The sequence below is a fragment of the Telmatherina bonti genome (assembly GCF_933228915.1).
Source record: "Telmatherina bonti genome assembly, chromosome: 19".
Taxonomy (NCBI): Eukaryota; Metazoa; Chordata; class Actinopteri; order Atheriniformes; family Telmatherinidae; genus Telmatherina; species Telmatherina bonti.
The window spans coordinates 21,407,666-21,421,690 of record NC_136617.1 but is presented as its reverse complement, the minus strand read 5'-3'; the positions used below and the strand labels follow the sequence as shown (position 1 = coordinate 21,421,690).

At 40.6% G+C, this 14,025-nt stretch overlaps 1 protein-coding gene across 1 annotated transcript in view; it reads right to left on the bottom strand.

Annotated features, from left to right (window-relative positions):
• Nucleotides 1-973: 973 nt before the first annotated feature.
• clasp2 (cytoplasmic linker associated protein 2) overlaps nt 974-14,025 on the bottom strand; it is a 57,826-nt gene continuing 44,774 nt past the window's right edge. The window contains exons 30-42 of the mRNA XM_079258868.1: nt 13,263-13,322; nt 12,317-12,480; nt 10,985-11,063; nt 8,915-9,058; nt 8,554-8,697; nt 8,331-8,437; nt 8,044-8,185; nt 4,720-4,915; nt 4,439-4,632; nt 4,200-4,328; nt 3,781-3,987; nt 3,458-3,574; nt 974-2,449 (exon numbers count right to left, since the gene is read on the bottom strand). Of these exons, the coding sequence (XP_079114994.1) occupies nt 2,372-2,449; nt 3,458-3,574; nt 3,781-3,987; nt 4,200-4,328; nt 4,439-4,632; nt 4,720-4,915; nt 8,044-8,185; nt 8,331-8,437; nt 8,554-8,697; nt 8,915-9,058; nt 10,985-11,063; nt 12,317-12,480; nt 13,263-13,322 (1,761 nt within the window). The 3' untranslated portion in view covers nt 974-2,371. The remainder of the gene's footprint in view (nt 2,450-3,457; nt 3,575-3,780; nt 3,988-4,199; nt 4,329-4,438; nt 4,633-4,719; nt 4,916-8,043; nt 8,186-8,330; nt 8,438-8,553; nt 8,698-8,914; nt 9,059-10,984; nt 11,064-12,316; nt 12,481-13,262; nt 13,323-14,025) is intronic.

Here is a 14,025-nt window from a genome sequence, read left to right as displayed (position 1 = left end):
GTGGTTGCATACATTTGTGTAGTTCTAATTAGAAGAATGGAAATATCTTATTCTGATAAATTTTAGTGTGCAAAGTGAAATTCAGAATATACCAACATGAGCAAACGTGTAGCGAAGGACGTCCCTGCTCAAAACTGATGTTTGCCTTACTAGGTTGTTGTTTTGATTATGGTATGGAGATGAAGGTCAGCGAGGCCAGATGGGTTGCAGGTTAGACCAATGCTTAACCTGGTATCCTCTTCAGCTGCTCCTAAATATACAGCCCACAGAACAGATGCATACATGAAATTCAGTACCAGTTTCTTAAATAGCAATATTGCATAAGACTTAGATGTTATCTTTTACACCATGTCCAAATTAGACCGCTGTGTAACAAGTGTTGATTTTTCACATTTTCCCACTAACCACAGCTCATTGCATAAGAGTGAGAGGATTTACTGTTTTTTTTAAAAATATCTAAGAAAAGATCTACAATGAGATTTTGTCATTATTCGGGGGTCCATTTGAATAATCTCTGCATTTATCACCATTCCTTAACATTTTCATGAACAAACAAGAAAATTAATAGCTTATTTTGCATACGGTGGTTTGTGACTTTAACCTCATCACAAGCAACATGAAAATAAGTTATCTGCATTAAAAAAAAAAAAAAAAAAACTTCTTTAAGTTTAAATAAATTATTTAGTAGCTCAAAGAGGAGGGATATTGTGACCTAAAACCAAGTTCTCTTGGGATTAGCTACTCAATTAACTGCGAATCGCTAAATAAATGCAAAACATAGCAAGCATTAAGACAAGTAGACAGAAAGTATGGCAGCAAAGAAAATATTTATCCGATGATCCACGGTCCGTTAGTTAAAGTATAAATATTCATGACTGAATAATGAGCTGCATGGGGAAAACTGTAGTGAACTGTCTTTTTTTTATCCGGTCTCCTTGAGACTGATAAAAGTCAGGAGACGTGACTTATGATCTGTACAAGTTTTTTATTTTATTGTAAGCACAGCTTTGTAAATGCACGGAGAAAACACAACAGTGAAAACTAGAATGTTACAACAGGGAGGAAGGAAAGAAAGACACGAACAGGAAAAGAGAAAAGTGAGGACATGACTTTTTCAGAGCTGTAAATAATACATTTCTACAAGTTTCTCAGCAGAGAAAAAAAAAAGTGTGAAAGACTACGACACGCGCAACAGAGAGAGAAAAATAAAAACAAGGATGGATGAAGGTGCGTGCGTGCACCCCCCTGGGGGACTCTCCTAGACAACACCATTATTGGATATTCCATTTTAATATCATATATAGATACATATCCACTATGTGATAATAAGCCATGTCCTGTCATACTTCATGTAGTAAAGCAGCACAACCCATCTCCCTCTGCATGTTGCCCAGCAGTGGGCTGATCCAAGATAAGCTGGAAGAAATGGAGGACATCATGGACTGATCTGAAAGGGGCGGACATTTTCACATTAATTTAAAACCCCAGTCACACTATTCTGTCAAAAGGACCCCAATAAAAAGTTATCTTTCTTTCTTAAATTTAGTCTCATGCATAGCCAAGCACATAACGCCTCCCATAATGTGTTCTGTCTGCACTGTGTTTGCCGTGAGCAGGCATGCCTTGCTGTGACTTGCGTTAGTGCTGTGCAAGGTTGGGTCAGTCCATCGTACCATTTGAGGCTCATCAGCACCTTTTTGGAAGGGGGGGCACGTGTTGATGTGTGAGCAAGAAATAAAACTCCAAGTATTAAAACTACGGCAATAAAACCTAATTGTGTAAAATAAATTTAAACAAGACAATGTAAATTTACATTCCTGTCTACCTGGCCCCTGTTACTCACTCTTCCCCCAAAAAAAACAAAACAAAAAAACAAAACAAAAAAAGGTAATGCACAGTCTTGTTCTTTGAAGTGTCGGATGAATGTTAACCCACAGGAAATGAGAACCATGCAGATACATCACTTCCTACTGACACGAAGACATTTGTTCTGAGCATATACAGGACGGACATTTCATATCTTCATCCTTGAGTGATAAATGACAAATCTGGGTGGAGTACGTTTATGTTTCAGATTTAAGGGTTCAGTTCAGTGGTGGATCCTCGGTAACGATGAGGAGAACTACAACGTTCCTCTCCTCTGCACCAACTCCCATCATGAGGTGAGGCGGGAAACATGAGGATGGTGTATGCCTATGTATGTTTGTGTCTGACACCATGTCTGCTGTGGATGTAAGTAGTTTGCTTTTGTTGAGTCTTAATCTGTGTTGTGTTTTAAGTTCAGGTGGGGGTAGGATCATGAGCAGATGTTTTAGGCTGTGTGCGCCCAGCTGCAGTTCTGCGGTTGCCTGGTGGGATACGAGCATCTCTTCTATAGCCCCTCGGATGGGGGTTCACTGCCGCTGGAGCCGGACTGGGCACGCTTGATGTACAGATTTAACAGCTTCAGCTAAAAACAGAAAAGCAAAAAATAGGTGAAGTGAAGACATCAATGTCTTGTGTTAGTGCGTGTTGCTATGTGGGTAAATGTATGGCAGTTGAATTAGCTGCAAGTTTGAGCAACAGTGACTGTTGTTTAAGTGTGTTGCCAGATTTCTTTACATTGCAAACAAAAAAGGCTTTTAAAGAGACAGAGGTGACTACTAGCTGCCAACCAGGATGTAAAATCTAAAGCTGGAATTATACTCGCACAGCATCTATGTAAAGTTGGTTACAGTGTCAGCTGCACCGACCCAACATACACAGATGCTACGTGAGTATAAATCCAGCTTAAGCCTGCACAAGAAGAAACTCACATATTTTATTCAATAGGATGCAACTGTCTATATAAATTATGTTCAATATGTGTCTTTTAGTGTTTGTCAGTGTTTAATGTCAGTGTGCTGGTCCTCATCAGCTGGTGTGCATTTTCTTCACATGGAGACACTGATCATGAGTACTTTGCTTTCTGTTGCTTCCTCCCCCTGTGCAGTTATCGCTACACTGAACAGCAGAATGAGAACTCTGTCAGTCCTGACACTAATTTAACACACTCCATAAGGTGTGACAAGGTCTGACCGAAACAAGGGTCCATTACATCCTGTAAATACATGACAGCTGAATGTCAGCTTAGTGTATAAGAGACCTGAAACAGTCGCCTATGAAAGAAGGAGCTCTTGATCCAGATGAAACATAGCAAAGGGGGAGGAGGACAGAATATGCATGTCTGGTTTAAAAGCAGCATTTTAAATCACGACTGATTTAATAAAACTAAACAGAGGAAGTAACACTGCAATGAAGAGATGGAAAAACTGCAGCTAAAAAAAAAAGTCTTTACATCACAGGTTTTCTGCTTGAACTCAGCTTGTTACTCACTTCTTTTCAAAGAAAGAGGCAAAAAGACCACACCACTTTCTATAAGTGGAAATTAATGAGGTAACCAGGACAAGATATGCTTGACGCTTCGAGCTTAGCTCACCTTGCTGCTGGAGAGTTGGCCGAGATGTGGTTTGAGGTCCTCTCCTATCACTGCATGGATGGCGACCAGGCAGAACACGCAAGCTTTCCTCACACTGCTCTCAGAGTTGTCATAGCCCTGTTAAACCACACAAAGTGGATGAAGTCGCTAAAAATCACTATTTTAGAAAAGACTGAATAAATCTGGCAGCTATAGTTTTGCTTACAGTTGTGTAAGAGCCAATTAGATAAATTAAGCTGTTTCAGTTTTATGTTTACATCACTAAATACACATTTTCAGCATTGAAATGAATAGATATGTTTTGGATACGAGCCGTGTGTTACCTGTATGAGCCCTGGCACTATCTCAGGCAACATGCTGATCAGACCCTCGCGGGGAATCCTCTCCACCACTTTGGTCTGCATCTTGATGGCAGCCAAGTTGATGGGGTAATCAGCTGACTGGATAATGGGACACAACACTTTGATGCACTGCTCTGGACTGATGGACAGAGCTAACATCGCTGCTGTCTCCTCTGCCGCTCGTACCACCTTCAGAATAAACACGGACATTCAGAAATGAGCGTCGACGGGGCTTCTCTGGTAGAATTTTATTTTATCTTTATGGAGCAAAGACTAGGCTTTGTTTACTTATAGCTTTTATAATCCATAAATAAAATAAACAGATTTACTGCAACCTTTTCATGGTCCGAGATAAAAATTAACCAAATACTGAGCTTATTTGTTTGTCTGAATAACGATACCTCTTTGTGAGGGTCTTTGTGAGCCTCCAGGGCCTTCATGATGGTGAGCTCTGCGTAGTTCTTGAATCTCCAAGGCTGCTTATTGAGAATCTCTCTAAGCACACGCAAAGCCAGCGTTCGGATAACATGCTGGACGGGTAAAAGGGATTTGAGATAAAAGAAAAAAAAAGAAAACATTTAGTTTTGCATTTTTCTTCTCAGCGTTCAAGTTGAAAAAGATTTTTTGGGACTTTACACACCTCCCTGTCGCCCATCGTCTCCAGCAGCAGCAACAGGATGGTCTTGAAGTGTTCGTCCCACACCTGCAGTGTGTTTTCGCGAATCAACTTCAGCAGCTCACACAGCGCTGCCTTCCGTTCCTCGATGCGCTCGTTATGATTGGACAACTCCTTGAGCAGCTCGGCCACCAGCTCCGACTGGTCAATGTTACTATCTGTTAAAGAAGAAAATGTAATAAGTTATGATGAGATTTGTCACCCGTGTGCTCAATAAATTCTTCAGTTGTGAAAAGTTGAAATACCGTCAGTGAGGAGCTCTGCGTCATCTAGGCTGGTGTCTTTGCGGCTGTGTTTGAAAGGGGAGTCAGACAAGTGCTCACGGGCCCCTCGGGGACTGGAGGATAGCAGGGGGGTGTTGAGTAGGGAAGTCTTGTTATCTAGAGCCATGCGACCACCATCCACATAGTCAGACCCTCTGCCGTCTGTCCCACTGCCTCCCTGCAAACAAATGATTAAAATTCATCAAACAAAGATTAAAAAAAAAAAAAAAAAATCTTTGATTTTATATTTTCACACAGGTTTACATCAGCAGTCACTGTGGAGCTTCTTGATTTTATCAAGTCTTCATATCAGCGGATTAGAAAGCACACATTGACTGTGTGGTGCAAGTTCTTGTTGCACAATGTGTCGTGCAGAGTTTCAGTCCTGTGCCCTTTTCTCATGCATGATGTAAACGTCATTGAGGAAGTGGTTTTCAGCAAAACATAGAGCAAAAATATTCTGACATTACACTGGCTGCAAATAATTAAAAACACTGTGCGTTTTCATTGTGATTTTTTTCTTTTTCTCAACATCAGCAACTACATGTGACTGGCTTCAGGTTATAAGAGGGCCACTTTCATGTCCTGAAATCATATGTAGACATAGCTTAATGCTGGAAGCATTGCTATGTGGAAAAAACATACAGTTCATTTCATATCGGTCAGATCAGCTGCACTGGAACCGGATTGCCAGAGTCAATACACACACCTGGCTGCAATGCAACTGTTCAGCAATGCACAAGCAACCGTCAGGCATGTAACATGAAACCCGTCATCACAGGAAAACTAAAACAATGTTGGACGTAGGTGTCTTTATTCTGGAGACTAAAAAAACGTCTTAGCATTAACGTGTGTGTTAACTAGGTTTTCTGGGACACTGGTCTCTGTAAATGATTAACAGAATATTTTCTTAGTAGTTTGCACTGGCTGGTGCTCCGGCAACTACCCAAATACCTCCTAAACACTGACATAAGCAGAAAGAAGATACATTCAGACGGTGGACAAAGTATTTGTCTAAACACCTCTAGATAGTAATGATATGAATTGAAATGCATTACTTCTGTATGTGTCAGTAAGGTGTTACTGGAATTTTAAAGGGATATTCTGCCTAGTCTGCTATTAAAGTATGAAATCAACGTTAAAATCAAACCTGCATTAATACACCTTCTTGGCATCTGCTTTTTAACTTTAACTTCCCTTTCAACTGGACTTCGACCCATTTTAAGGCATTCATTTTGCATTACTTTATGCAGACTAGAACAAAAAGAGACCGTTCACACCTAAAAACTGAGTTTTAGATGTGAAAACAGCGTAAACTATCTGTGATGTTTTAAATCAGAGTGCATGACTTGATACAGAGCAAAAACACTGAAGATATAATTTCCATTCATCTTTCAGGACATTTTAAGGTGAGGTTCCTTTTGTCGACTGCATGTTGTCCTCTAGACGAGCAACAAACAAGAACCTGGTGACTTGTAGAAGGTTGACACACGACCCACCAGGTGAGAAGCAGAGCAGGCTTATGAGGTCTAAAGTGCTCTTCTTTGTGTGTATATTTACCTTTAAAGCACTAAAACTACTATCTGTGTGGTGGTTTGACGAGTCAGGTGTGCTAATAACATGTGGGCAAGCTTGGATTTCAGATGCATCCCATGAGGAAAATGTCAAGAGGTCACATCTCTGTACTAGAGAACAGCATGTCCTTAAAAGGGGCCGAGTTTCCAGGGAGAGACTGTAATATGGTCAGGCATGACGTCTGGAGCCCTGAATTTGTCCTGAGCAAACAAACCAGACAAGCAGCTACAAACATCAAAGGAACAATTTCTGTTGGTTAAAAATCCTCCTCTAAGCAGCTCAGATTGATGACTGAATTAATACAGTTATTATCATTGACTACAGAGGATTAAGTCTGCAGTTATCATAAACACTTCTGAATGCCTGTCAGTTCCCACGCTATGAGGGGAGAGGAGGAGCAGATCACATGTCTGAGTCACATACAGAACATGTGTCTCTACGTGTTTGTCAAATCTTGGAAAGCATGCTGGAAGGCCCAAATAGGATTATGCTTTTTTTTCTTTTCTAAAGACTGAAATGTATTTGTAGCTACCAGTCACGCACTGAAACTCAGCACTAAAAACACCTGCCTAGCTTGTTTACATGTTTTTAAAATCCAAATATTTCTCATTTTACATTAAACGCTTTGGCATTTAAACAAGTGATGCTGGATTAATCCAACAACAACGACTTTAAATAAAGTAAAAGCCATGAATGGAGCATTCAAAGTAAAATCTAATACTGTAGAAAATACAAAAACCATCTTACACCCTCAGAGTTTAGAAAATGCAGAATCTACTCTGAATACAGACACATGGTACTTGATTACTGCAGCATAAGATAGACATATTTTACAGTAATGCAATTAGGGATTTCCCAATGTGCAAGTTTGATTCTTCACTCTAGACTTGACTGGTCATCCAGCTGGCTTTGAACTGGGTGGATGTTATGTGGCCTGAAGAGCTACAGTGCAAAATTCAAAGTTGTTATGATGAGTACGTTTCATATTAAAGAAGCGGACTGTCAATTCACATAACCGCTAATTGCTTGCATGAGAGGTGTTAAAGGAGGATTTGTAAATTGTAGCAACATCACCCTCCACCACAAGTCGAAAAAAAACAGTGAAATCTGGGCATAGTTAAAAGATTGGCTGCCTGTGAAAGGATTAAAGGAACATCAGTCACTGTTTACCTTTGCATCTGAAGCATTAAAAGTCCATCTGAGATTTTGAGCTTAAAAAGCCTCAAAGTGCTCATTTGGAAGACACTGCCTCCCAACGGGCTCTGTGTTAGTATAACAATAATTCTATGTGCTCAGAGTTTGTTGTGTTGCTGCACAACACAGATTCTATTTTCACAGGAAGAGTAAACATTACAACATGAGCTGAAGTGTCTCTTGTCTGAAAACATCCCCCATCTTTATACTTTCTATACAACTGTCCTGACTGTACAGTTGAGCTTTGAGCTTCGCTCATCCACAGCAATTTTTCCGCTTTTTGAATGTTAGATGACAGAAGTGTTTACTTTTTATGCTTCAAACCCTAACCATTGTACCTCACACTACAATCTGAAAACGAATAACAAAGTAAATATCCTGCTTAAAACTACAGATGCTAGTAATATTTACATAAACAACTTTCCAAGAATATTTTACAGCAGAAACTGTTCAGCATTATCATTGTCCATCAGCTATAATAGATTTAATAGAGGAGTTGTCACATACTGATATCACCTCTCTGCTTGTAAAACTCACCTCCTCCCCTTCTCTTCGATGCATCGGATCATTCATGTCTTCTTGGCTGCGAACACTAAAGTTCTGGATCGCCTCGGTAACGCCTTTCAGAGAGCTGTAGATGTCTTCAGAGTTCATGTTTTCTGTGTCGTAGTCAAATGCACTGAAAAGACATGAAACAGCAATATGTAGGCAATGCATTTCTTTGGAAGCATGGGTTGGGCCATTTCACGGTTTTAATCTTGAGACTCAAATTATTAATCTTATGAAGGGTAAATTTGTTTTGTACTAATAAGGTGTTACACTACCTTGGCGATGGGGTGTTCTGGGAGGTGTTAGTGGGTGAAGTGACAGGACTGGACCAGCTTGCTGGAGAGCGGGGGGTGTGGCGGGTCAATGGGCTGCCCACTGGTGCCTGAAAAAGTGAATCAAAGAACAGAAAGATAAACTTTTCACTTTACGGTGTCTCATGCATGTTCAAAATTTTCTCTGCTCTTGTGGATTGACACTTTGAGATGCAGCAAGTTTTACCTGAGCCGCGTTGCCGGTGTTCTTCAGATGGTTTTGAAGCAACTTGGTGGCACCGTCCTGAAAGGTTTTGGGCAGAGCTGCCAGCAGCATGGTGAACTCCGGAGTGTTGAGCTGGAACAATGCGATTAGCACTGCCTGGGCAGCCTGTTAGACAGAATACACAAAACCTCTCTCAATTACAGAGACTACTGGGATGGTCTGCAGGTGATAAAGTTAAGATGGCATGAACTCATTTTTTTGTTTAGTGTGGGATTTCAAACCTGGAAGACAAGTCTAATAAATGAATGGTTTCCTTGTTTGACCTGTGATTCAAACAATAAAACACAGCTGTGGTGACATCCGTGTGTGAGGGCGTCAGTACCTTCCTGACATCTGAACTCTTAGGTTCAGTCGTCCATGTGATGATGCGAGAGACCGCCAGTCGAGTTTCACTGGAGTTCACAAAGTCTGGAGCTTCCATCTGTAGCGTCAGCGTCTCGATGTACTTAAGAATAGCTACCTTCACCTGCAACACAAATACACACACATTAACACATCATTATGAAATGCATGTTCCATAAATGTTCCTCTTGGAATACAGAAACTGTAAAAACACCACAAACACACATGAAAATGACCAGCAATGGTCACAGGAAGTCTGTGGATCTCTTGAAGGACTGAAGAATCAAGTGATTGTATGAATGAGTGCAAGAAGCTTGTCAAAGTGAAGAACATTCATGTCATGCTTTGCAGTGAAAGAAAACAACTTGACCAGTACGAAATTCAGGACAAATGATGAAAGAAAGAAACCATCAAATATAGGCATCCACCGCAGGCTCCGAATGGTCACAACATTTTCCTGCCTTCACTTTCCTCCTCCACCTCTTTCTCGCTACATCTGCACCGCATGGGCCAGAACTTCCTCCACATCACTTAGCAGCATCGTGCGCGCCATATAATTGCTCCCCCCGGAGCGCACTGACCTGGGAGGACTGGCTCCAGGCTGCGGCCTGCTCATCTAGAGAGCAGGCGTGTCGCCGCGCTCTGGGGGGGAACAATTTAACCCCGGACCCTCCCCTGCCTCGCCCTCGCCCGCAACACGAGCTCCGTGCAGGCTTCAGAGAAAAAGAGGAGAAGCACCGCGTCAATCAACGGAGAGAGGGGGAAGAGATGGGTGGGGGTAGATTAGGGAGGGTAGAGGAAGATGAAACGAGCAGAAGGGACGCTAAGTGGAGCGATGAGAAATTAGCAAGATGGTGAAGTAGATGTGGGGGATATAAAAATGTAATCTTTTCGTTTTGCAAACACTTTCTCAAAATTGTCCAAATATTTCCGCCACGCAACGTCTTACAGTGGTCCAGAGCAAAGTTCCTATTAACTAAGCAGTTTATTCACCTGGAGCTTCAGGAAACAGTTTTCCTGTAAGATAATGTTGCTATAATACTTCAATGGCTAAAATGAGGTATTTCGTTACTGTATGTGTTACAATACAGCAGTTAGAATATACACAGTGTTCGTAAAGTCTCTTTATATTTTATCACATTTATTTAAAAAAAGCAAATGAATAGATAATTCTCTGGAAAAGATTAAAAAAGAAGGAGCAGACATTTAAGTGTCCTTTCTGGTCAGACTTTATACATCTCTGTATCTGTTTTCCTCTGATTTGTTGGTCTTCTAATCATCCTTTTATCAGACACCGTCCTCGCCTCCATAAAATTCTTGTGCCGTGCACAAATTGAGGGATGTGATGATGATTGTTATCCAAAAATATTCCAGTGGTTTTGTTGACGGTGTGTATTCAATTTTCATTCAATGAACTACAATAGACAATGTGCATTTCTTGAGGAGCAGATGTTTTTTAGGGTTCTATTAGAGTAATAAAATGTAATTTAAAACTTTGATAACAAATGAGTACATAAAAGAAATTTGATTAATATACATAATCCTTGTCTTTGTACTATTTTAAAAAATGTACAGAGACTTAATGGATACCCTGTATAATGGCAGAGATAATTGAATTTTGTTGGCTTGATTATTTCATTGACCATACCAGGTCTTTAGGGCAAGAAACAGACTACTTTGCTAAATAAAAAGAAGAAGTGTAGAGGGGTTAAATATCACGCAATAGAGTTTGGAGGAAAAAGAGCATCAGGAAAATAAAAAGGTAAGGAGTAAGGAGGGGAGCAGCAGAGAAAGTGAAAAGAAGTTAAAGATGAGTGAGGGTTGTGAGGATGGATAAAGACCTTGAGGAGGAAAGCTTGCAGGTTTTGAGTGGCACGTTCACTTGCTGTCCAGCCAGAGTCGGGGCTTTGTAACGTGCAGCCAGTACTGGGTATAATGTCCAGCAGCAACCATGGTTACAGCATCCCTCAATTTAAAGCTGCATGTCCATGCTTCCTTTCAAGTCAGTCACTCTCACACACAGTCAAAAACATACTGGATAAAGTATTACCTTAAGGTTGGGTGTCTGTGTCTGGTCCACAGTGAACCTCATCAGAATAGTGAACTGGAGATCATTGGGGAAAGACTCTCTGAAAGAACATATGAGGCGCAGTATTTCATACAAATGCATAAATGACAACAGAAATACAAGGCTTTTCCCCAGGTGTTACTTCATGGGTCAAGTTAAGTTTATATTATAACTACAACAGCTGCTCTGCACACTATTTTGGCCCTTCATGGCTCCAAAGAATTACTGCGGATTTCTTTTTAAAGGTCTAATATACAGAAACATAAGTGTCAGCCATAGATGGGGGCATGACATTTTACTATGATTTCATTCAGGCTGATGTTCCCAAGTTATGACCTCAAAGTTTTCAGATAATTACTAATGTTCTTTTACAAAGCCAGTTCCCAAAAAGTTGGGATGCAGTGTAAAATGTAATTAAAAACAGAATGCAATGATTTTGTAATCTCCCCAAACCCTTATTTGATTCAAAATGAAACATAAACAACATATCACATGTTGACACAGAGACATTTGACCACTTCAGGGAAATTATTAGCTTTTTTTAAATTCAACAATCAGCAAAAGATTTCAAAAGACTTGAAACAGGCAAACAAAATGCAGGAAAAGTGATTAACCAAAATAACAAAAATGGAGGAGCATTTGACAACTAATCGGGCTAAGTGGCAACAGGTGAGCAACATGACTGGGTATAAAGGGAAAATTTCAAAGAGGAAGTTTCTCTCAGGAAAGACAGGTGGACGATCACAGACCGTGACAAACTATGTCTAAAATTTCGGAAAATTATTCCTAAAAGTAAAACTGCAAAGACTTAGAGGAACCTGAAGTCATCCAGAGGCTTAGAAGACTTTGAGGAATCTCTGAGCATTGAGGAAAAGCTGAAGGTTAAAATCGAAAGCTCATGATCTTTGGGCCGTCAGGCAGCACTACATTAAAAACGCGCATGAGTCTCCTCTAGAAATCATGCAAAGAGTTCATGAACACTTCTCAAATTAAGTGTTTGTGAACAAATCTAATATTAAGCAAAACAGAAAATCCAAAATATTTTTCCACTGGTCAGATTATTTATTTTCTGATGTTAAACTGTGATGTTTTTTTTTATTTAACTTCTTTCACACACACCTATGTTACACTATCTCCCAAATACCTGGATCAATACACACAGGAAACAAGGCTGCTGGGTGAGTTACTTATTAAACTGAGCAACTTGTGGACTTTTTTTCAGACCCTTTTATCAAAGGATGTGTAAAAGTACAAGTACAAAACAATCCCTTTGTTTCCCGTGTCCCTCTGTGTCAATGTCAAGTTAACACCTACCTTGTGACGTCCAGAGCTCTCTGAACTTTGGCCTGTACGGAGCCCAGCAGGTCTGCTCCCATCTTCTTCAGCAGTTGTGTTAGCAGGACAAATAACCAGTCCAGCAGGTCGTCCTTGTGAACCACAATGAAATCTACCAGAGTCTCCAGGAACATACTGAACACCTAAACACACACATATATTATGTTACACACAGAAACTTGCATCATTAACTTTCATCACGCTTCATACACACACACACACGCACAAATGCATGCATAGAGTATTTGTTTAATTTCCAGTATTACTGGATGAGTTGGAATAAAGTGCAAACAGCATAAGTTCCCAGGATGCAATTAGTTTTATTTATTATCGCAGCAGCCCATCTTCATTCCCAGTCACCAAATAAGTTTAAATCACCCCAAATTACAATAAAGATTAGAAAACAACCACATTAAGGTGCTGACTGGATGAAAATTAGCACCAGTTAGGCTGTGTGGTGACCATCTCTACATGCCACTAGTTGATTTTAGAAGGACAGTGGAGTTCTAGGCAACATTACATGAGGCAGGTTAGTGAGTGTTATGTAGTTGCCTTGGTAACTGATTAGCCAGCCTGATTAATGAAGCAGATTTTCATTCAAACACATAATTTAAACACAACAACACCAACTTACTCTCTACAGAGAGTTCCAGAGTGGGGTGGCATGGGGGAAAAAGAGACACATATCTGTTAGCAAAGCTTGAACTTCCTGTATGACACTTCACCCATAATATTTTCTTGTGACATAATGAACGCAAAACTATTTCAAATCTTCAAAGAAATATTAATCATATCTTGATTGAAATCTGTTAAAAGTGCTTTGTGCAAACAAGGGAAACAACTGAACTGAACATGGGAGATGAAAAAGGAGAAATAAGAGCAGACAGATGGAAGCACGAGAGAGATCCATGGTGGGATGCGGTACCTTGAAGGAGGCTGAGCTTATACCGGATTCTGCCGTGCCGTACACCCTGCCGGAGTCTCGCTGAAATTCATCAAATCGTCAAACGTCAAACGAGTGGAAGGGAAGAGGCTCACACACCTTACACCATGTGCGAGTCAACGGAGCACTCATCACGCCGAAAGAAAAGTGGCGGTGTTAGGAAGGGCGAACCAGAGCTGGTTAGTCAGAGAGAAGAGCTGGCAGCCCAGATGTGTGCTTCTAAGAGCATCAGATTGTGTGTGTGGTCAGTGTTGTCGCTTCAGACTGTAGATAGGGAGGGAAATGGGGAAGGGGGGCAATGAACTTAAAGAGCGCAGCCAGTGGGTTGGCTGCTTAACGGAGAGGAAGAGCCATCGCACAGAAGAGCGAACAGAGTGAGTTCATACACAGTAAAGTGTGGCATGCTGTTAGAAAACAGTGCATTGCACACTTTGCATGCCTGTGTTTATGTTTGAAGGTTTATATCCACGTATGTACATTTAAGAATAGATTTTATTACCCGTTTATCCCATCTTTTTCTTTACATCAATTTAAACAACTCCAAAAAACACTGTGATTGGCAAAGTACACGTGTGTATGTGCGCATTAAAGAGCTACAAAAATGTCCATGTTTTGGCAGAATCCGGTACAGTGAAGGATGGTGGGATAAACAAAGCAAGTGAAACCAAGGTTAAATCAAAAGTGGGTGATTAATGAGCTTTGTGCCATGATATTGTGTGCTGTGTGTGTCTGTGTTGTGCTGCAT